Source organism: Armigeres subalbatus, chromosome 3 (assembly GCF_024139115.2).
Source record: "Armigeres subalbatus isolate Guangzhou_Male chromosome 3, GZ_Asu_2, whole genome shotgun sequence".
NCBI classification, from domain to species: Eukaryota; Metazoa; Arthropoda; class Insecta; order Diptera; family Culicidae; genus Armigeres; species Armigeres subalbatus.
This window is the reverse complement of record NC_085141.1, coordinates 308,767,064-308,791,242: the sequence shown is the minus strand read 5'-3', so window position 1 is coordinate 308,791,242 and position 24,179 is coordinate 308,767,064. Positions and strand designations below refer to the sequence as shown.

General features: G+C 38.3%; 3 protein-coding genes and 1 long non-coding RNA gene across 5 annotated transcripts in view; 1 reads left to right on the top strand and 3 right to left on the bottom strand.

Annotated features, from left to right (window-relative positions):
• Positions 1–2,281, bottom strand: part of LOC134225215 (organic cation transporter protein-like) — an 86,271-nt gene extending 83,990 nt beyond the window's left edge. Inside the window, exon 1 of one of the 2 annotated variants that reach the window (XM_062705091.1) lies at positions 1,994–2,281. Coding sequence is in view for 1 of the 2 variants with exons in the window: in XM_062705092.1 (XP_062561076.1) it covers positions 1,402–1,479 (78 nt within the window). In the remaining variant the exon portion in view is untranslated. Of the gene's footprint in view, positions 1–1,401; positions 1,481–1,993 lie in introns of those variants that run through there. The other variant, XM_062705092.1, reaches the window with a different exon arrangement.
• Positions 1–12,652, top strand: part of LOC134225216 (uncharacterized) — a 50,143-nt gene extending 37,491 nt beyond the window's left edge. Inside the window, exons 4-5 of the transcript XR_009983195.1 lie at positions 12,386–12,457; positions 12,524–12,652. The gene's annotated coding sequence lies outside the window, so the exon portion shown is untranslated. The remainder of the gene's footprint in view (positions 1–12,385; positions 12,458–12,523) is intronic.
• A 3,719-nt stretch (positions 12,653–16,371) lies between these two features.
• LOC134220708 (uncharacterized) lies at positions 16,372–18,069 on the bottom strand. Its single transcript, XR_009982015.1, has 3 exons — positions 17,790–18,069; positions 17,070–17,253; positions 16,372–16,893 (listed from the first exon to the last, which is right to left on the bottom strand). It is a non-coding gene; the product is annotated as an uncharacterized LOC134220708 (long non-coding RNA).
• A 2,813-nt stretch (positions 18,070–20,882) lies between these two features.
• Positions 20,883–24,179, bottom strand: part of LOC134220707 (organic cation transporter protein-like) — a 37,174-nt gene continuing 33,877 nt past the window's right edge. Inside the window, exons 3-10 of the mRNA XM_062699806.1 lie at positions 22,608–22,738; positions 22,430–22,542; positions 22,242–22,367; positions 22,006–22,174; positions 21,609–21,934; positions 21,404–21,538; positions 21,175–21,332; positions 20,883–21,113 (exon numbers count right to left, since the gene is read on the bottom strand). Of these exons, the coding sequence (XP_062555790.1) occupies positions 20,883–21,113; positions 21,175–21,332; positions 21,404–21,538; positions 21,609–21,934; positions 22,006–22,174; positions 22,242–22,367; positions 22,430–22,542; positions 22,608–22,738 (1,389 nt within the window). The remainder of the gene's footprint in view (positions 21,114–21,174; positions 21,333–21,403; positions 21,539–21,608; positions 21,935–22,005; positions 22,175–22,241; positions 22,368–22,429; positions 22,543–22,607; positions 22,739–24,179) is intronic.

Genomic DNA, 24,179 nt, shown 5'->3' with positions numbered 1-24,179 from the left:
TGAATCACTGCTGATTTTACCAGGCGGGTGCTAAGCTGTCAAATTTTTGTTGCCACCAATCGAGCGAATGCCGACGGCACTAACACCAAGCCGTAGTCTATGAAAAATAAACACTGCAGTGAGTGAGAATGTTCTGAAACGCACAAAGTTTGGATAATGCAAGAAACAACTGTTTCTGCTCACCACAGAGTTTCTTCTAACAACATAATTATTTATCTGCATATTTCGCGTAAGGAATAAAATGAAAACACTACATATTTACGGATTTGGTGTATTTTTGTTCGTTGCGATCTTTAATTTAATACCTATGTGCTTTCGACACCACTCTCTCTTGTAAAAACGGTAAACAATACAAATTTTTACAAATACCACCACAATTTATAATAGTATATGAGCATTTTGACATTGGAGTATAAATTTATGCGCCAAAAAAGAGGGTACTGTCATACTTGCCAAACTCCATATGAAAAAAAATCCGTTGTCCCCCCTCTGGATTTTACCCTTATGTCTCAACTCCTACCTTCGAGTTCTTTCTTTAGCTTCTTCTTCGGGGCCCCTTCTTCAAACTCCGCTATCTCACCATGGTTCTTCGATCCCTTCCTTCCACGATGCCTTTGCTTCGCTAGCTTCGTTAACTGCGTTGACGTTGCTTGTCAGCTTGTGCAACTACAAAATGGACGCTGTTGGCTGAATCCAGGAACAGCACCAGATTATTGGTACTACCAAATGACAACTCGGCGCCGTATGCCACGGAATATTTCAAGCTCTACAGCGGAACTGGTCGGAACTTGGAAACGGTGATGGTTTGAACTTGGAACACAGGGGTCCTATTGAAGGGTAGCCAGGTGGTTGTGGTGGTTAGTCAAAAGAGGGGACGGTTGGACATTTGGTAAGTGGCTGTTCTACACACTTAGAAAATATCACCGACTTCGGTAATATTTTTACCGAAATCTTAACCGCTGAGCGCTCGGTAATGTTTCCGGTAAAACTTCGCATTACCGAACGGCCTGTAACACGATCAGAAACGTAGCTGTCAAATTATTACAGGATGTTCGTTAATGTTACCGAGTGGTTTGTAAATGTTATTACCGACCATATTGTTCGTTCAAATGCCAAAAAAGGTAAATCGGGATATAAAATATTGTTTAAAAAGCAAAATATTAGAAAATGAACGATTCTTTTAATGCTTATCAATTTATTGAGATAATCAATGCATCGTTTCGTAGATATTTTCCATTTTATCATTGACAGTAGCATATGACATATTTATTCTGGCGACTAGAAAGACTAGGCCCAAATGTCTTTATTAGCGAGACTTTCAGCCCTGAGCTGGCTCGTCTCAAAAACATTTGATTGTAACCTACAAAAAAGTTATTGGAAACATTTTATTATATTACTTACGAAAGAGAAGTACCAGACGTCCTTCTTGTTCGCGGGTTGAAAAGATGCATGCCACATGCGTCCATTATTATCTGCCATTCTGAAAACAAACTCTGAATCCACCGAAAAATCCACAACCAAATTCAACACCGTTTTATTTCCCGAAATCCAATATGACTACCCCGGAAAAATAAGTTCCTTAGATTGTTGTGCAATACATATTACTGAAGTTCAGTACAGAAAATACACAATCTACGGTAATTCGTAAAAAATACTGTTTATTTCGGTGAATTTTATGACGACTTCGATAAATGAGGGCATAAGTGTACACTTATTTTCGTCGTTTACAGGTTTTCGGTGTTTTTTTTTTGCATTTACTGGCACATCGTTTATTGATTGTGTTTACCGAACTCAATCGGTATAATTTATTACCGAAATTCGAAACAAAATCTGAGTGTGTACCTGGATGATTCCTTGATGAAACTTCAGCTTAACACTTCATTCTCAAAACTCACTGGCCCCCTTTTACCACCCACCATGGCCGCCCAATCATATCCTTCTGCGACGCCTGATGGTGAGTAGCGGAATTCTTTCCTGTGGCTGCGTTCTGCACCATGGATATCGGATGCTGTCCAACGTAAACATTCAAATGTTTTCTAGGTATCGATATAAAAACTTCGAAATTCTCACTAATCTTGGGACACTTCATACACCACTGATTACAAGCTATGCAAAGATCTGATGGGGTACCACTCAAGGAAAAGATAGAGAACCGCTGATCTAGGAGGTAGAGATTAGTCCCTAATCAATATCTGTGGTAACGGATGGAAGTGAATGCTATTTTCATACAATATTCTAGGCTTGTGCCACCTACGAATTTGTGCGAACTTCTGATACTGATTCCAATGATAAAGCTAACGAAATGACATAAATTGGCTTTCCACGCCACTTCTTTATATTTAAAATAATCCAACGCAGTTAAGATAACATTCACTGGCGCTACTTTATCAATGAAGGCCGCTACGCTAGTTTGATTGCTATGTGAATTACATGGCACTTCAGGGGAATAAATTCCTTAGTATTAGATGGTGATACATGGCACTTCAGGGGAAGAGATTCTTTAGTTATTTATAAAATAAAAAATCACTAAAATAAAGACAAAATTTCCGTCGATTTAAAATCTAAGTGCATTAATTTGAATACATTGCAGTAACTGCTAAAAAAATGTTCTACTTAAAAAATATTATCCCATATCGACATAGAACGATATAAAAACTTCGAAATTCTCACTAATCTTGGGACACTTCATACACCACTGATTACAAGCTATGCAAAGATTTGATGGGGTACTACTCAAGGAAAAGATAGAGAACCGCTGATCTAGGAGGTAGTGATTAGTCCCTAATCAATATCTGTGGTAACGGATGGAAGTGAATGCTATTTTCATACAATATTCTAGGCTTGTGCCACCTACGAATTTGTGCGAACCTCTGATACTAATGCCAATGATAAAGCAAACGAAATGACAGAGTTGGCTTTCCACGCCACTTCTTTATATTTCAAATAATCCAACGCAGTTAAGATAACATTCACTGGGGCTACTTTATCAATGAAGGTCGAAATATTATTAGTTTGATTGCTATGTGAATTGCATGGCACTTCAGGGGAATAGATTCCTTAGTATTAGATAGTGGTAGCGCCAGGGGAATAGATTCTTTATTTATAAAATAAAAAATCACTAAAATAAAGACAAAATTTCCATCAATTTAAAATCTAAGTGCATTAATTTGAATACATTGCAGTAACTGCTAAAAATGTTCTATTTAAAAAATATTATCCCATGGGAGTGTTTTGGAATTTTTTCCCTTCAATAACTTCGGAACTAACTGCTGAGTACCAAAAAGTGTGTCTCATGCATGCACAAATACACATACATGCATTCGTACACACACATACAGACATATCCCATTTCGACGAGCTGAATCAACTGGTATACAACACCGTTTCAGCATTCTCTTCGCTACTGCTACTGCTTGTCATTCGTAGCCAAACCTGTTATTTTATAGATCTTTTTTCGATTGAAACTACCTGAAAGGTAGCAACTCGGTTGCAGAATTTCTGACGTTCCACCACTTCTATTTACTATCATCCATTTATTATGCTGCTAATGTCAATAACTGGTTGATAAACTCCCGCGGACTAATCATAACACAATTTTTGTGGATTTCTTCTTTTCGCTCGTTAAGCATTTGGTGGTACTTAGCAATTATACAATAATACTATGTTCAGACTGTGGGCTTCTGATATATGTTTAGTTGGCTGTCTTGGTGGCATGATAATTTTAATAATACGTTTTTTTCAGTTCGCAGTCTGATGATAACAGCTAGTAGACATTGTGCATTGTTTACACAGTTTGTTCCGAATCATAACAAGCCATGATAACAAATATATCAAACTTGTATACAAATTCTGTCTTTATTTTAGTGATTTTTTATTTTATAAATAACTAAAGAATCTCTTCCCCTGAAGTGCCATGTATCACTATCTAATACTAAGGAATTTATTCCCCTGAAGTGCCATGTAATTCACATAGCAATCAAACTAGCGTAGCGGCCTACATTGATAACGTAGCTCCAGTGAATGTTATCTTAACTGCGTTGGATTATTTTAAATATAAAGAAGTGGCGTGGAAAGCCAATTTATGTCATTTCGTTAGCTTTATCATTGGCATCAGTATCAGAAGTTCGCACAAATTCGTAGGTGGCACAAACCTAGAATATTGTATGAAAATAGCATTCACTTCCATCCGTTACCACAGATATTGATTAGGGACTAATCACTACCTCCTAGATCTATATTTTCCTTGAGTAGTACCCCATCAAATCTTTGCATAGCTTGTAATCAGTGGTGTATGAAGTTTCCCAAGATTAGTGAGAATTTCGAAGTTTTTATATCGTTCTATGTCGATATTCTCAATACCTAGAAAACATTTGAATGTTTACGTTGGACAGCATCCGATATCCATGGTGCAGAACGCAGCCACAGGAAAGAATTCCGCTACTCACCATCAGGCGTCGCAGAAGGATATGATTGGGTGGCCATGGTGGGTGGTAAAAGGGGGCCAGTGATTTTTGAGAGAGTAGTGTTGAGCTGAAGTTTCATCAAGGAATCATCCAGGTAGAACAGCCACTTACCAAATGCCCAACCGTCCCACATAGGGGTATTTTGCCAATCTAGCCGGAATAAACTACTTTATTCGTTAAAACGACTCGAATTACATTGTTTTTTGGTTCTAGTGATGTAAAAATAGTTTTAAGAATAACTTAACCTTTATACTATATGAAATAAATATTTCTAGCCCAACATTTGAAAATGGCGTAAAAGCCAAAAAAATTTTTTTTTCAGATTATTGTCTATGTGTGGAGATGAGGAACCGGAAAGAATAAATTTTGGCTGTTACGCCCTTTTCATATGTTGGTCTAGATATGACTGTATGTAGAATTGTACTAAAATGTTAGTTGATGAGAGTGTAAGTAAACAAACGAGTGAATGAATGATTTTGAGATTATGAATAAACAAGTGAATGGACGAGTTAATCAATAAATTAAAAAGTAATGTATGTAAAGCTATGTCCATTTAGAATCCGGAATCATTTATTGTATTGCAGCGGCACGGAAAGTGACCGCTGCAAGAATTCTTTTACAGCAGTTTGTCTACCTAGGCGCCCTCTTGCTGTGGTATAAATTTCACGAAGTTTCGTGCAGTGTGTCAAAAATTATTCCAGATGGAAGCCGAAAGAAGAGAAAAAAGTCTGCACACCCACGTTGATAATCCTGTCATCGACGATGGAACCTACGTCAAAATGGATTTTGGACAGCTTCCTAGCCAAAAATTCTACATGGTGACGGCACGAGGAGTAGTTCCTGCGAAGTTTAAGTTTGCTTTTTGGACAAACTTGCAAAAAAAAAAACAGATGATTTTGGCAAGGGAAATGCAACTGTGGCGCATAGACCTAAGTGTTTGTAACGAATAAGACGATGGACTCGAAGGCGTACAATGAGGAATGTCTCAGTCCCGCGGTCGACCTTCCATAGAGCCCATAAAGGTCCCGTGAAGTTTTGGCCAGATTTGGCGAGTTGCCACTACAGCCGGGTACCATCCAGTGGTACCGCGATAATAACGAAGATTTCATCGATAAAAACATAAATCCACGCAACTGCCCACAGCTCCGGCCCATCGAGACATTTTGGGCAGTAATGAAGCGGAAGCTTAAAAAAAGTGGAAAAAGTGGAAAAACAGCTCGGGACGCGACTCAGATGACCAAAATGTGGAACAAATGTGCCAAAGAACTTGACTCCGGATGTGTGCAACATTTGATGAGAGGAATAAAAAGAATGCGAATTTTCACTAGAAACAAGAAGAAATTATTTGTATCAATAATTTTTCCTTAAAGTACAGTGAATTACCCTTGTTTTGATGTATTAACCTTATTTGTACGTCAATCCGTTACCGAGATACAGATGATTTTATTATTCCGGATTCTAAATGGACATAGCTTTAATGATAGAGTGATTGAGTGAGTAATTGAGTGAGTAAGTGAGTAAATGCCATGGGCCCTCCTTAGCCGTGCGGTAAGACGCGCGGCTACAAAGCAAGACCATGCTGAGGGTGGCTGGGTTCGATTCCCGATGCCGGTCTAGGCAATTTTCGGATTGGAAATTGTCTCGACTTCCCTGGGCATAAAAGTATAATCGTGCTAGCCTCATGATATACGAATGCAAAAATGGTAACCTGGCTTAGAAACCTCGCAGTTAATAACTGTGGAAGTTCTTAATGAACACTAAGCTGCGAGGCGGCTCTGTCCCAGTGTGGGGATGTAATGCCAATGAGAAGAATGAGAAGAGAAGAAGAAGTGAGTAAATGAATGAGCGAGCGGGTGGTGGGTGGCTGAGGGAGTGAGTGAACAAATAAGTACGAGAGTGAGTAAGTGAGCGGGTGAGTGAATAAGTGAGTGAGTTATTGAGTAAATGAGTAAGAAGTGAGAGTATTATTTAGTATGAGAGTGTACTGATGAACTAGCACCGGAACCGGACGAGACAATAAAAAAATGAGAGATCAAACTTGAGGAAGAGTGCGTGAACGAGTGAGTAAGTAAGTAACTGCATAAGTGACTGAGTGAGCATGCAAGATAGCAAGAGGGCAGGTGAATGGGTGATTGAGATAGATATTGAACATACAACACAATCACTGAATTAGTGAGTGAGTGAGAAAATGAATGATTATTAAGGTAAGAATAAAAGAGAAAAACGAACGAGTTGAACAATATAGGAGAAAGCAAACATGTGACGATGTGGGCGAACGAGTAAGTAAGCAAGTAAGTGACTTAGTGAGTATGCATGCCGGTGAGTGGGTAGGACAAGGAGTAGGAGAATGAATGATTGTGTAAGTGAGTTGGAAAATAATAAAGTATATTAATGGATAAATGCGTCAGTTAGCGACATAACGAGTGTAAGTTAGTGACTGGGTATATGCATTGGCGTAAATAAGGGGGGGCTAGGGGGGGCTTAGCCCTCCCTAGAAAAAAATTAGCCCCCCCTAGGATTTGATAAGTTAGTTAGTAGTGATATCAGTTTTCAACATATAGCATAATGAATTACCGAAAAAGTTTGAAGACTAAAGAGTTATCTCTCATATTCACTCTATCATACTTAATGAAATGAGTGGAAAAAAATTAGCTTGTTTCTGAATTCTGAGAAAGATTCCCATCAGCATCCGAGAAGGATTCTCATCAGAATCCGAGAAGAATTCTCACTTCAATCTCTAAATAATTCTTTTCGGATTCATCGAAGTATTCCAATCGTAATCCAGAAGAATTCCTACTGGATTATTTCCAGTACTGTTATGCAATACCCTAGGGAATCTGTGAAAATACCCTTTCAAATCCATGGAGGATTTGCTTTAGAATCTTTCGTTGATTTGCTTCGGAATATCTCCAGATTCGTTTTAAGATTGGTTTAGGAATTCCTTGACAAATCAGAATCCTTCGGCGATTTGATTCGTAATCCTTTGAAGATTTATTTCGGAGTCTCTCGACGTTTTGCAAATGGTCTGCGTTGGGATCTCTAGACGATAAGGAATCCGGCTGGCGATTAGCTTCGGAATCCCACGAAGAATTGCTTCAGAATCGTTCGACGTTTCGTTTCGGAATACATCGACGGTTTGCTTCAGAATTTCTTATAGATTTTGTTCAGAGTCCCTAAACGATTTTTTTTGGAACCATTCGATGATTTGCTTCGAAATCTTTTGATGATTTGCATCGGAATCCCTCAACGATTTGCTTCAACATCCTTGGAGGATTCCCATCGGGATCCCTGGAGGATTCTTTTCGAAATAACTGAAGCATTAATTCGGAGTGGCTCGACGATTTGCTTCGAAGTCCTTCGACGGATTGCTTCGGAATCCTTCGATGATATGCGTCTTCATCCCTGGAACATTGCTCATGAAATACCTAGAACCATCATAGTGGAATTCCTGGAGGGTTTTCGACGAAATCCCGGGAATATTCCCTTTCAAATTCCTGAAATATTCCCGTTGAATTTCCTGGAGGGTGAAGGATCCCTGCTACATTCTCGTCGAAATCCTTGAACTTTTTCCGTTGGAATTCCTGAAACATTCCCTCCGAAATCTCTGGTGGATTCCCTTCATGATCCCTGGAGGCTCCCATCGATATTCTCGTCGAAATATCTAGAGATTTCCGTCGGAGTCCCTGGAACATTCCAGTCAGGATCACTAAAGGATTCTCATCAGAATTCTTGGAAGATTCTCGGCGGAATCCATGGAAAGTTGCACTATTTTTTTTTTCATTTGAGATAGATAGAATATTTATGAAGTATGCAAATATATCCACTGCCTGACGCTAGTCGAGCGCAATTAAACATAGACTGTGAGTTGTTGCTCACACGTGCACACGTGCAAGTGCTTGAGAAAAGAGAATAATATGAATGAGTGTGATGGATCCGCAATTGCCTTAGGTGGTTGGACTGCATTTGTCACATTACCGCTGATAACTTGATGAGATGTTAAAATGTTCGAGAATTTTCAAAAAGAGGGTCAATTTCGAAAAAAAAAATAAGGGGCTATAGCCCCCCCTAGGCATCGGAGGTAGTTACGCCAATGGGTATATGATTAAGGACTGTATCGAAAATAAGTTATCCACACTACTTTATTCGAATAAAATCGGATGAATTTTAAAAACTTATTAAAATTTGTTTAGCAACATATGTTAATTTTGTTTGTTAAGTTTGATGAAAAAATATAATACTGAATAAATATTGCCATATTCCAACACTTATTCAAGCATTTTTCTTCCTGGTCACGAATCGGCATAAGATTGCCTCGTTTTAAAACATGATTACTTTCTGGTCCAAATTCCGGTCACTTGATTTTGATTTTCTTCCTCTTTCCGACAGGTTAGCGAACGTGTAGTTCCCCAAGCTTGTTGACCATGAATTTTTACCTTCAGGGTGGATAGCGAAACACTTGGTCAAATTATCCATCTCGATGCCCTTCTTACGGAGCCATGTGTCCAAAACTCAAATTTCCATATCACTTTCAATTTGAGATACATCGGAAACTACAAATTTTCAACAAAAAAACAAATTCTGATTTGAAACTTAACATATGAATACGTCGAATGCAGGATAAAACAAAACAATGCCTTCATGAGTTTCTGAGAAGCAACACTTTGAAAGTGGATAACTTATTCTCGATACAGTCCTTAAGTGAAAAGCGAAAGAGTTAGAGCTTGTATAAGTGAGTGAGTAAACGAATCAGTGAGTGAGTGATTAAAAAAAGGGAGTTAGTGAATCTTTGGAATTTCAAACTAATTAATGAGTTAGGCAGTCGTCGCTAAACTATTCTAACGGTTCGATTCACTTTCTGCTGTAAAACATCAACATTTTTGTTAATTCGTCTACCACTTAACCGAAAGAAATAGCTCAATTGTTTCTTCTGGAACAGGTTTTGTTCTTCATGACGTGGCCTAATTAACCCTTAAAAGGCCGGGACGACAGTCACCTCCTTCGAAGAACTCGTTCTCAGTAAAGCGTTGACCAAATTTCATGACGCCAGACTTTTCTAAAAGGGAATTAGTAGAGCTTTATTTTGACCTAGATGCCGCCCCGCTAGACCCCTCCCCGCGTTCATGAGTTTTGAAAATGTCTGTTTTTTCCTTATTTTTTGCACCAAATTTCTTCAGTTATCAAGTGCAATAAAGTTCTGGCGTCATAAAATAAAGTAGATACATGAAATATATCAAGTCGAAGTGATTTTGAACGTTTCCAAATTATCTGATTACTGTAATTACCGATATTGAAAGCCATATTCCTGATCTAAGAGTTGTGGTCATATTTCTTAAAATCTGATCACGAAAAGAACCAAATTGTGCCAGAAGGGGGGGAAAATATCACAAAAAACTGTAGACATATATGTTATCAATTTTATGTGTTGAATATACTATTTTGGAGCATTCCATGGCTTTCCATAAACTATTCCAAAATTTTCATTTTGGAAAGCAATTTGATTTGTTATTTAAAAAGTAATGCACACTGGAGTGGTTTTAACGTGCTTTTTATATGCGGATTTTAGGATTGACAGGTTTTAATTTGGGCGATTTGTACTCGAACGTATCTTCCATGAAAAATATAATTTCGCTAAACTAATTTGACGCGTGTTTTTGAAGTGGGTTTCAATTTACGTGTATTGCGGAACTTATGCGGGTTTGAATTTTGTTTTTAATTTAAATAATGAAATTTAGGCGATTTCTTGACAGATAAATCATCTCAAAGTTTAAGTTAAAAATACTTCCTGATGATAAATTCGCAGCAAATTTCATTAAAAGTTTAAACATTTTTAATTTTATTTTCCATGATATTGTCAAAAATAGGATGCATGGTTCCACCCGAGATTGTTCAGTACAACAACCCACATTTGTGTTGAATAAAGTTAACTTTAGGTAAACTAAAGCTACTAAACTTTGTTTTAAGTAATATGTTCTTACGTGGTTTAAGGTAAACTACATAGTGTTAGAAGAGTAAATTTACGCAAAATTATGTTATTGGGCCAAAGTATGGTTTTAAGCTAAAACAACCCACTTTTGAGTAGTTTAGCGTCCACACCATTTGAATATTTGATGTCAGCACTTAAGGTATTTCTGCTTTCTCCAGAGTTATTTAAAAAATTACATAATTCTCAGTTTTGTATTGGATCGAGATATTTTTTTCCTAATGCATAGTATTTCACTGTATGGTAATTTGAAGCACTTTGAATAATAGTTGCTTTCTCTGTTAAGCCGTTAAAACAATAAAACGATATATATTTACTTTGCACAGCTGAAATAATAAAATAAAAGTTACTTGTAAATTAAATTACAACACCATTCATACTTGTAAAAGAAACTACAAGCCAGCGCTAATAATTTGTGCTTGTATTTTCTATATGCAACAGTTACTTGTAAATTCTGCTAATATTATTTTAGCGCGTTACTTGTAATATTAGACTTGTAAATTGATACTTGTAGATTCTTTATGCAACGGAAAAATACAAGTTACCAGCTACTCTACTAATATTATTAGTAAAATTTCGATTATGCTACAGGCCCCTGGTCATCCAAATCAAGTGCAGAGATTTCTGGCTCAAGTAAAAATCTTTTTAGAACCTCCTTTACGGTTCTCACTAGTCTTTCTGCTTGTCCGTTACTTGAAGGATTGTATGGTGGGCTTTTCATCACCTTAATACCTTGTCTTTGTAAAAAATTTATGAATCCATACGAGCTGAATGGTGGGCCATTGTCGGATACCAAAACATCTGGCAAACCGAATCTGGCAAAGAAGACTACTAATTTCTTTAGAACTTTATTACAGTCAGTTCCTTGCTTCATCCATTCTATTTCAATCCATTTGGAAAAACTGTCTACTATCAACAAGTAAGTACGGTGCTCAAAAAAGAAAAAATCAACATGAATTCTACTGAACGGTTTCAATGTTGGTGTCCATTTAGACGACTCTCCGGATTTGTAAGGAATGGCCATGCTATTGCAAGCAACGCAACCAGCAACAAATTTTTCAATGTCTGTGTTAATTCCGAACCAATAAACCATAAGTCTTGCAAGCTGTTTCATTTTTACCACTCCCGCATGATTTCCATGTAAAAGCTCCAGTAAATACTTTTGATACCGTGCGGGACCGAAATCCGTACAGCACCGAAATCCGTCCACCTCATGAGATATCAATAAATTAAGAGAGGTTAAAGGTAATTAATGTGAGAATAATTAATCTTATTCTGTTCAGATACTTGACAGTAAGCTTTTAGGGCATAGAATTTGAAAGAAGGCTTTGAAATTAAAACCACAAAAATCAAAAACAAATCTCCACCCACCAAACGCGGAATTTGTGCCGCCATCTTGTTTTCGGGTACAGCATAATTGCACCAAAAGTAACTGTATTTTAATTGCTAATTGCAAATCATTACATAAGATAAGCGGAATATAAATCGACGGGATCGCTTCTCAAGGTGCATATCGAACTATTTACAGTGGTAGTTTAGTCAATCAGGTTGTTTCAATTTAAATATTTAGTCAAGAAATAGCTGTACGGATTTTGATCCTTTATTCGAAATCCGTCCACGGTGGACGGATTTCGAGTCAGGAGTAGTTGATTTAATTCATTATTTTATCATGTTTTTCGTAGTTTTTAATGAGTAAATGTGAAACACTTCAAAAGTAAAAGCCTTCATGCGCCTGTGTCAATGACAAACGTTTTATTTACATTCGATTCCTATTTTCTAATGACTTTTTCATATACGAAGGTGCTTAAGTGTACGGATTTCGATGCCCCACGGTATACAAATGGTATAATTACTCTTCCTTTATAAATCAAACAATCATCTAGAAGTTCCAAATCTCGTTGATTTGCAAATACGTCAGTGAAACGTCTTTCTATCTTTTCAGGCCATCCGTTTTGCATAAACCATTTGATTTTCTGTAAATATTCATCCTTATTTGTGGCATCTGCAATCATCAGTGAGTCGACTGGCATGTTTTTACTAAAATTGATACTATTTATCACCTCTGTGTCTAACTCCTTAGGAACTTCCTGCTGTAGTGGAAATCTTGAGCAAAAATCAGCATTCCCCAATTTATTGGACGGTCTATACAGGATATCAAAATCATAAATTGACAAATCCAGAATAAATCGCTGGAGCCTGGTAACATAAATTGAATTTTTCCCTTCTTTTCCGAAAATACCGACCAATGGTTTATGATCAGTGTATACCAGAAAATGCTGCCCATATAAATATTTATGAAATTTTTTTATCGTACAAACTAATGCTAGGGCTTCCAAATGTAAAATAGGATACTTTTTCTGAGCTTCATTTAGGGAAAAGGACGTGAAACTAATTGGTTTCTCTACTTCATCTACAATATGAGCAATTAAACCGCCTAAACCATAACTGGACGCGTCAGATATCACCACAATTGCTTTCCGTGGATCGTAAAATTCTAAAAAATTGGTATTCACCAGCAAGGCTTTGCTTTCTTCAAAAGCTTGTTGACAGTTGTCATCCCACACAAATTTTACATTATTCCTAAGTAGATTATACAAATGATATAGTTTAGTGGATAAATGTGGTATAAATTTATGATAATAGTTTATCAATCCTAGAAATGATTTTAGTTCTGATACATTCTTAGGAGCATTTGCTTTCTCTATTGTCAGTATTTTGTCCAAGCAGGGTTTCAGTCCTTTATCACTGATAACATGACCCAAATGAGTGAGCTCTGGCACAAAAAAATTACATTTTTGCAATTCCTGATCATAATACCTGGTTTACAGTTGTCATTTGAGTGATAAAACGGCCTACTTTTCCATACCAACAGAATGGGTGCTTTAATGACCATTATGCAACTCAAATGGGTTGCATAATATTTATTATAGCACTCATTTGGGTGCTATAATGAAAAACCTACATTGGAACAGTAGTTACATGACTAGTTTGGGTGAGTGTTTGAATTAGTTTGGGTGAGTGTTTAAATAGTGTACTCTAAGCGTCTCGTAATAAATGAAATGGTTTGTTGGACATAACATCACAATTTTCCAAAGGCAATTGCATCCATCGCGTCAAAGCTTTTCAAGCTATGCAATTTGGCACGATAAGATGGAATCTTATTGTTCTCTGCCGCAACATAATTTATTGACATGAATGATCATGTGGAGTAAATTCGATTGTACAATTTTGGTATAAATTTATCATATTAAAGCCCATTTTTCGTCATTGCAAAAAATAGCGTGTGCAACTCGTTGCAAAACTCGATTTTTTCAGCACTCGTAGTATTTATCCAACTCGGCAAGCCTCGTTGGATAAACGTACAACTCGTGCTGAAAAAATCATCTTTTTGCAACTAGTTGCACAAACTACTATTCTCAAAGTTAACTTTTATGTTAGCATCAGCTAATCTTTTTAACACTAGCATAAGTTTGCCTTTGCATTCCTCCAGGTTTTTACCCGCAATCAAAACATCATCCAAATAACACGAAACATTTTCGATTCCCTGCAAAACTTTGTCCATAACTTGCTGAAATATAGATGCACTGGAAGAAGCACCTTGGGGGAGCCTATTGTAAGTATACAATCCTTTCATAGTGTTAATGACCACAAATTTCCTAGACCTTTCTGTCAATTCCAACTGTGTGTATGCTCCCTCCAAGTCGAGAGCACAAAACACCCTACAAAAAAAGAGAAAAAATTTCTCCAATTTGGATAAAACACGTCTAGCCAAGTCCGACCCAATAGTGGATAGAAATCATTCTCGCAGTCAAGAACCAATAATTTCAATAATTCCTCCTTGCCTTTAAATTTTACTGAGACCATTGCCTCTCCTTCAATTTTAAGTTTTGCTCCATTTACAACAATCAATTGTTTACTATATTTGCGCAAAGGGTTTTCAAATTTAGCCAAATATCTGGCTTTACTGATAACTGAAACAGAAGACCCACAGTCTACTTCCATCTCAAGGTCTTTACCTTGCACATTTGCAATTACTAGACATGGGTTGCTAATTTTATTAATGGACGAAACTAACATAGAGTAGAGTGGGGCAAGAGTACGCACTTAGTTTTCAATCGATCATGTGGCCCTTATGAAGCAAGCTTCTGCATATCAAATCAGTGTCGATGATTCATATACTCTTCCTTTATGTTACCCAGCGGAAAAAATATTGAAATTATTGAGATTCGTTTTAGTAGAACCCTTATTGCAAGACAAGTGAAAAACGCACTCTTACCCCACCGGTGGGGTAAAAGTGCGCATCGGGTGGGGTAAGAGTACGCATTTATCCAATCACGTGCTTTAAGTATATATTAACACAAATAAGAGTTAATAACATTTAATTGATGTTTAATGAGCATATATTACGGAATGTTTAAAGATTACGTAACTCTTAAAGGGGGAGGGGGTCCTAAAAATGTGCACTTTCATACGAAAAACCATTGTTTTTATATATACAAAAAACTACAGAGGTAAAAATATATATCAGGTTTCGCGTGGCGTATACAAAGGCATTTTCCTTAAAGAAAGTCCACCAATCACGTAACGTACAATTTGGCTATCTTATCACACACCGCCACCCCATCCCCACCCCCCCCCTTTCTTACACTATTTGTATGAATCCTCTAAAAATTATATGGATCGTCACACATCTCGCAACCCCTCCCAGCTAAACGTTGCGTAATTTATGAATGTTTCTTTTGATTAAATGAAATTATCATTTAGATGGTGTTTTGAAATTGTGTTTTCGTACTATTTTTAGGTGTACAACTAGTCCTAATACAATTTCATTATTTCGCTGCAGTGCTTTGTTCGCTAATGCCTTTCTAACACCGAATTACTTCAACTTATCCTAAAAACTTGTGATAATTTCGAATTCTGTTCTTTTTTTCTTAGTTGTGGATCTTTACGCTTTGGAAGAAGTCTTATTTCGGCCGGAGATACGGGTTTGACATCATAACTTGAAGATTCAAATGCGTACTCTTGCCCCACCGGTTCCTGCGTACTTTTACCCCACAGTTCCAAAAATTATTCAAGTAATTGTTTTGACTTCTTGGAAAACCAACCGGATTGGTATTCTGTACCATAAAGTACTCTATACAATAGGTTATCGAAATGGTATAATGTTCAACTGATTGAACGTATATATGGTAATGAAACACTAGTTGCGGAAATCAAATTATTTTTAGCAAAATGGCCGAAAAGTTATCTAACTCCATATCTCCCTTGTTGTTTATTCAAATCGTTTACAATTACACTTGATAATAGTTGGCCAGAATACCTGTCAAACTGATGCAGTGCTGCTAGTTTATCTTTTTTTATTACTTCAAAAAATCGAAAACGTACTCTTACCCCACGCGCACTCTTGCCCCACTCTACTCTACATTGCAAATCACCTGTATCCTCATCCTCTTCGTCTGAATCATTTGTTCGCATCCGCTCAATCAGTTCACTTATATGCCGCTCTGCAGAGGGACCCGGTCTGTAAGAATCAACAAGATTTACAGCATCTCTCTCCAGATTTTTAAGCTTAAAGCACTTCTTTTTAATATGACCTTTTACTCCACAGAAGTTGCATATCATCTGGGAGTAATCTGGCCTTTGTCTATAACGACTACCTTGTTGGAAGTGAACTGTCTTCGTATTATGGTATCTTTGACCCCGTGATTGTTGTCCATCATCATAAGGTTTTAATCCCAACCTACTTTTAACTGGACCTCGACTACTTCCAGCTCCTCTATTGTCCTCTTCGTTATATCTTCTAGCTAAGTCCAAAGTCTGCCTCAGTTTCCCATAAGTTGTTCCTAATTGTCTCCCTGGTCCATTTTGTATTGCTGCAACTTGTCCTAATACTCCATTTTGTCGGTCCTCAGCCGCTCCTGCATTAGCTCTTGCCACCTCCCATGTTGCTATAATTCTTTCTGCATTTGCCAATGTTAGCTTCTCCTCCCCTAGGAGACGTTGTCTCAAATTTTTATCCTTCATTCCCGCTATGAGGCGGTCGAGGATTGCAATTTCTTTAAAATTACTAAACCCGCAAAATTCAGCCTGAAGTTTAAGAGCTAAAACGAAATCTTCAGTGGTTTCATCCGGATTCTGGATCCTGGTGCTGAATTTATACCGTTGCACTAAATCGGGTTCTATTTTATCTAAGCGACTCTTGAGCTTACTAATTAAGTCATCAAAAGCAGCTTCTTCGAAATTCCCCGCCGGGTAAAGTAACTTTATTTCATCGAACATAACTGGTCCGCTCAGTGTAATAAAATATGCCATTCTATTTTCATCCTGGACGTTGTTCACACGGAAGAAATATCTTAACCGTGTGAACCAATCGTTAAAAGAGGCACCACGCCGAAAGGGCTCAATGGTGAAAGCCATGTTTGCACTCATTGCGTAAGATGGGAATAATAGCTAATAATTGAAAAGATTTGAAAGTATGAACCAATAAAATGTAAGTCGGCAGTGAACAAAGGGAATAATAAAAGAAAGAAAAAACAAAGGACTGTTATCCAAAAAGTACGTAAATACAATGATAAAATTCTTCACCTCCAGGAGAACAATGTAAAATGATAAAATGGTTGACTCACCGGACCAATCCGTCTTCGTTACCAACTTTCAGCTGTTGCTGGAAGAATTCAGCCGTCGCTGGAGGAATCGACCCTTCTCCGATTTATGTTAGCCCTGGATGACACCGGTCCTACTCCTCTGCTGTTTGTATCTACCACTTCAGAATGTTCCGGAAGTGATAAAAGCACTGCGTAATAATATCGGCTATTGATAAAATAAAGAAAAATCACTCTTTTAACAACTTGTTGGAGTAAGACAGTTTTAAATTTTTCCTCAACAGAAGTTTTTTTTCACAAACTGCGTTGGTCACCCTATCCACACCAGTTGAGCGTTCAACAATATTCTCAATCCAGTTGAAAACCGGAATTGGGGGATAGCGAAGTTGGATTTTTCTCACAATCCGTACGTTAAACCTAACTTCGGAAGTGGTGCGCTGTTTTCATATCGTGAAGCACTATTCAGCGCACCACTTCCGAAGTTAGGTTTAACGTACGGATTGTGAGAAAAATCCAACTTTGCTAGCACCCAATTTCGGGTTTCAACTGGATTGAGTATAGAAAAATCTTCGTGTTGACGCCGGTATTTCACTGTTAAACGATGAAAGGTAATGAAAACCAAAGCCACGCCGTAGACAAAGATGGCGTTTGTGAAATGGGCTTTGTTCACTTTTTACACACTTTTGTACTCACGCTTTTATTTCAGTGGGTAATTGCTATATTTAATTAAACAGTAGCGCTAACCTGAAGATGATTACTACCAAAGAGAAACTAATTTACAGCACTTCGTCAAGTTGGATGAAGCGAGATACGCACTGCAGCGATGAAATCTATACCTTCTTCTGGCAACGTCCTCGCTAGGTGACAGTGTGAATCACAGTAATTATAAGTTTTTGATTTTTCTCGTCGCCACTTTTAAAATCCTTCTCCACTGAACGAGGTTGAGCGAGGTAGACTATACAGCGGACGTGCGCACCAAGAAACCGTGATAGTGTAGCTAAAGGTGAGAACACTTGTTTTACGATCAGAGCTTGAAGATCAACTGAACTCTTTATTTATTTTAACATTTTGTTTCGATCGATTATTCAATCGATTACTTCGTTTTGCCCGAACATATTCGTTCGCGATTTCGAATGCGCAGGGTATGACCGTGGACATCACAGTCCAGAGTGCAGTTCTTCAAGGACTCTACGGCGCAGTGGACCAGGAATGTAGACTCTAATACCTTTCATTAGACATCCATTTTGCAAGCTGTACTCGCTTTGGTCAATCCTAAATCGGAGTCGCTCCTCTGTTATACGTCCAGTCTTTAGCCTTTGGATAAGATTACGGATAGACTCATCTTCGATGGAAACAGGTAATGTACGAATTTGATCCAACTCAATGATGTCGACTTCTTCGATGCGCTTCTTATTAACGCTGTCCGTGACAGGTAGCCGTGACATTCCGTCAGCATTTCCATGATCCTTAGAAGGTCGATATCGTATATCATACTGAAATGATTCCAGGAACACAGCGTAATGCTGCATACGCAGAGCAGATAGTGTAGGCAAACCTTTGTTTGGTGAAAAGATTTGCGCAACAGGTTTGTTGTCCGTGACCAGTACAAACTTTCGACCAAACAGATATTGGTGAAACTTTTTAACACCATAGATAATGGCATACGCCTCCCTATCCACTTGAGTATAGTTTTGCTGTGTAGAATTCAAAGTTTGTGATGCGTATTGAATAGGGCGCTCACTGCCATCCGGATACGTGTGGCTAAGTACCGCGCCAACACCATATGGTGAGGCATCTACGGCGAGAACCAGAGGCAAATTTGTGTCATAATGAACGAGAACTGTGTCCGACTGCATCTCTGACTTAATCCATTCAAATGCGGTTTCACAATCGCGATCCCATTCAAAAACGGTTTTATTTTTTAGAAGATTGTTGATTGGGTAGATTCTGGTACTAAGATCACGAATAAACCTGCCATAATAATTCACTAGACCTAAGAATGCTCTGACCTCCTTGCGATTCTTTGGTCTGGGCATTTCCTGTATGGCAGAAACCTTCTCTTTCATTTTACGGATGCCATCGGAGTCCATCACGTATCCACAATACTCGATACTAATAGCAAAAAACTCACATTTAGAAAAATTCACACGCAGACCATGCTCAGTAAATCTTTTGAGGACTTCTTGCAACCGTGCTAGGTGAGTCTCGTCACCTTCACATCGTCCAAGAAAACAGACACGCCAGGTATTCCCTGGAGAATCTGAGGTGGGTATTCAATGTCAATAAACGCTGATCTTCAGGTCTCACACTCATCTGCAGGTAAGCTTGAGCTAGATCTAGTTTCGAAAACTTCTTACCGCCTGCCATGTTTGCAAAAAGTTCGTCGACCGTAGGTAATGGGTATTCGTCAATCAGCAAATGCTTATTCACAGTCAATTTGTAATCTCCACATAGGCGAACCTTGTTAGCCGACTTCATCACTGGTACTACTGGAGCACCCCACTCGCTATTATTAACCTTAATCAAAATCCCATTTTCAACCATTTCGTTTATTTCTTGTTCAACGGTATCACGAATAGAGAAAGGAAGAGTACGAGATTTCAGAAACACAGGATTCGAATTGGGTTTTAGAGTAAGACTAGCTTGTATTTTTGTCATCTTGCCAACAGTACTATCGAAAACAGAGGGAAACTGATCAATAAGAAACTTTACTTGCTCAGAAAGTGGTGTATGCAATGCAATTCGATCGACCGAAGCTACTGAGCTAGACATCACATTATTCCAGTTCAGCTGTAGAGCACGCATCAACTCTCTGCCGAGTAGAGGATGCCGATTTGAATCCACGACGAATAACTGCAATGTTTGCATTTTGTCTTTATGCATCACTTGAGCGTTAAGGGTACCGAACACATGTATTTGGTTTCCGCAATAGCTACGCAGCTTCAAGTCAGTTTTGCTGAGCGGAAGATTCTTGAAATATTTATCCCTGTCAGTAGCACTCACCAAAGACACTGGTGACCCACTATCCACTTCAAATTTGATCATCGAATTATTAACTGTAAGCCGTACGTAGATCTTAGACATAGTTTTATTATCGTAATTCACCTTACAATTACAAACGTCAATGACGCAGATCTCATCGATCATTTCTTCCCCCGATTCAGAATCAGATTTTCCCCCCTCTTCTATATCAAGTACATGGTATGTTATAGCAATCCTATTCTCTAATCATATTTCTATCTTAATCCTATCCTACTGTTGAGTTTCCTGAATTAGTCATTAAAATTAACTTCAGTTTGTTCCTAATAATAATAACGAACTCTCCCATTCTTGTGCCAACGGCCCTCCCTTCACTGAATTTCAAACTAGGTATCTCTTTATGCAGAAATAGTTAGCGTGCAACTCGTGCTCGACTTTTTGCCAAAGCACAACTGCTCTCTCAGAAACAGTTGTTGTTCGTTCCTAAACAGAGCTTCACTGCTTCACCACATTCTTTTGCGACTTTTCGACGAGGGCATTTGCTTTTCTTCATTATCGTAGGTGGGACGAGGCTAGGGAGTGCATGTCTGATCCTGTGCGTATTTGAAGTACAGGATCAGGCATGTACTCCTGATCATCTTTTCTGATCATTTCGAAATATTCTATTTCAAAATGAACTCAAGCATTCGATCTATGGGTCTTCGTTAAATACATACAACCATTCAAATTTCAATGTTACCACAAGTTACAGCAAGCTAAAGCCGATGATAGAGATTTCATTAACTTTTATAGGTGAAAAGGGACTTAAGTGATATATTTTTGGACTTCAAAGTAAAAAGAAAACCATTCAATTAATTGTTATTGTTTCAAATCATATATTCCTAACGATTTGTCCGAAGGCCAGTTTGCCGATGTCGAAATTATTTCTGGATAAACTGAGTTCTTCTTGGTCACCGGGTGCGTCCGCGGTCCGCTTATACTTCCCACGATTATACCACCGATGAGAACCAACGATCCAAATGCCGTTTGGGGCACCAACTGTCCAAATATGACCGTGGCTCCAATAAAAGGTGCTCCTAATAGCCAGAACTGCAACGTGCAAGAAAACGTTGAGCTTGAGATTCTGATTCGTGACCTGACATTTACTCACCCTCGCCCACACTATGGTGGAGTAGACGACGCCGTTCTTTTTCTTTTCACTTACAAGCTCAGAAGTGCATGTCGTTAGAATAGATAGAACGCAAGAAATGCTCATCTTAGAGATCATTGCAGTAAGCATCAGAAGAGCGACTCGCTTGTCCCCTGTAACTGTAAATAGAAATGTAAACATTTTGTTTCGGTCATTTGATTCTATTCATATAAAATGATGAGCTACTTACTTTCTGGTGGTATCAACCACCCACAATATGCAATCAGTCCAGCAACAATGTTGAACAGTCCAGTCCAGAACCACTTGTTCTTCGTGAACATGATCAACGCAAATCCAATTGACGTGCCGATGAATTCCGATAGACCTAGATAATAAAAGATAACAAAAGATAATTTTATTTCAATCAAATTCAATCAAAACGTGGAAATGCTTACCCGCAATCAACGTGTTGATTCGCAAGTGGTCCCGCCCGAATGCTCGGATATTCAACAGCATGCCATAGTACACCACAATAAAGAGGGACCACGCCAGATGAACACAGATCAGATTCTTCGTGCTGGCTTTCTCCTCCCAAATTTTCCACCACGAGTCGGGTTCCGGTTGTTCGATGGCCGCCTCGGAGTATGACTTCAGCTGATGATCGAAATCGGTTGGAATGCTTACTTCGTTGTTGTTAAATTTGGCGCACTCCAGCAGATACCATTGGGCTTCCCGCACTCGACCGTGTTTGACCAGCCATCGGGGAGAGTCTGGGATCCACCTGTAATGGTTTGGAGAAGGTAAAGATCGTCAGAAAATGAATAATTTTTCTTACATTTAATCATCACTCACCTGTGCAAAATGATCAATATGAAGGTTGGCAGCGAGATTGCCAAATAAAGCTGGGACCAGCTGCTCCAAAAACTGGCCACTCCAGGAAGCATCATCACACCGATCGACCAGAACTGTTCAAACAAACATATGACAGCGGTTTTGTACTTTCCTCCGGTGATGTCACTCACTGTAATTCGTATGAAGGTATTGTGAATTTTCAAAGTTGGTTCCGCAAACACAAGAACTTTACTCACTTATGACACCGCCTGCGGTGTACATGAAGCCACAGCAAATGGCACTCAAGCACCGGAACATCATGTGCAGCTCGAATACGTTAATCAGTCCAGTGAAGCAGCCGCTCAAGATTTGCGTATACATTCCTGCGGAGGGACAATAAATCATTTCCATGAATCACTTGATGCAGACATCGTCCGTGACTTACCCATCAGCATAATGTTCCTCGGACTTATCGTTTTCAAAAATTCAGTAGTTAGGATGCCACCAAGCAGAACGCCAAACAGGTGGAAAAATTGAGTGGTTGCTACCAGAATGTCTCTGCAAGCAAATGCAAAGTTCAATTAGTCTAATGGAAAGCTGGAAATCGCTAAATGAAAACTTGCCTTGAACACACCAGATCGAACTGAGTGATTATGGAGGTATAGTCTGAATGATGCTCAAATGATTCACACGGGATAACCCTGCTGTTGTTGACGGGCTCAACCCAGGGCTTGAGACTTGGATCATTGTAGAACTGAAAGTAAAAGAGGAAAAATCATGAGATTTTATGAACAATATCTATATGCAACCATTTCATGTCATAGAATTAAGTAATGGCTACATCCAATCATGTGCGTTTTAAAAATCACTAATTGAACATAAATCATGCCATCCATCCCTAGCAGCAAGAGAACTAATTTCTAACTCGAGTGTATCAAATTCTTGTACAAGAAAGCAATACCTCAAGTTTGTGTAATACCTCACCAATATGAGACCTTGGCCAAACCTAAACGAGGTACTTTTTTGGTATTTAAAACAGCTCACGTTGGTATTATTGTAAGTTTGGTGTTATAAAAATAACGGATTTTGTTATTTGTTTGGTATTTTAAAAATAATCTAACACTATTATTTTTTGTCTTTTACCTCTTACGCAATGCTTATCAATATATCATTAAGGTTAAGAGTAACGGGATTTTAATACCTTAGCAAAGTGGATGCAAAGCGATTCTCTTCTATTCGGGATTCTACGTGAAACTGATTAATATAGGATCAATCAGATTCTTGCAATATTTGGAAGACACATTCTCTACCGAAAATAATTAAATACCTGTTTTTTTATCATAATACCATAATACTGAACAATGAACAATTTGTATTTTATTTTCCACGGAATTTTGTATTGAAAAACACTTATCAGGAAAGATACTAAAGTGTAGTGATGTAAATGGTTGGATAAATGGATTTATTTATTTATTTATTTATTTATTTATTTAGTAGTAATTGTCATCTGACATCTGATGTCTCAATGACTACAAGGGTAAAACTTATCACTGAATCTAACAGGCATACACATAATACATAATCATAAGACACAAGAATTAATCACTACAGTAAAACAGAACTTAACAAACTACGTTTGTGTCAAACGGTGTCTCGAAAGTGTGTTGTGAAAACTCGCTGTAGATTTGCTGGCGATAGATTAAAATCAAAGAGGTGGAACACTGCGTTGAAATTGGATGACATATATCGAACTGGATCATGCTGACCATATCGACTGTTTCGAGCACCAAGCTGAATGAAGTCCCTTCTCCTCAGCGGACGCATAGGAGCGTAAAATTCATCTTACTAAGTATTGCTGGAGAGTCAAAAGCACCATTGAGGATTTTCGCTACGAACATGGCCTGTGCCACACGGCGTCGAACATTTAAAGTATCCAGCCCAAGCAGCCGACAGCGGTTTTCATATGGAGTGAAATGTTGGCCATCACGCCAAGGAAGATTGCGCAAAGCAAAGCGCACGAACTTTTTTTGCACAGATTCGATCCTCGAGATCCAGGTGGCTTGATAAGGGCACCACACAGTGACAGCAAACCCCAGTGTTGATCGTACAAGCGCACAATAGAGCGATCGCAGGCAGTATGGGTCACGAAATCCTTTGGCGATTTTCATTATGAAGCCAAGTTGTCGGTTTGCCTT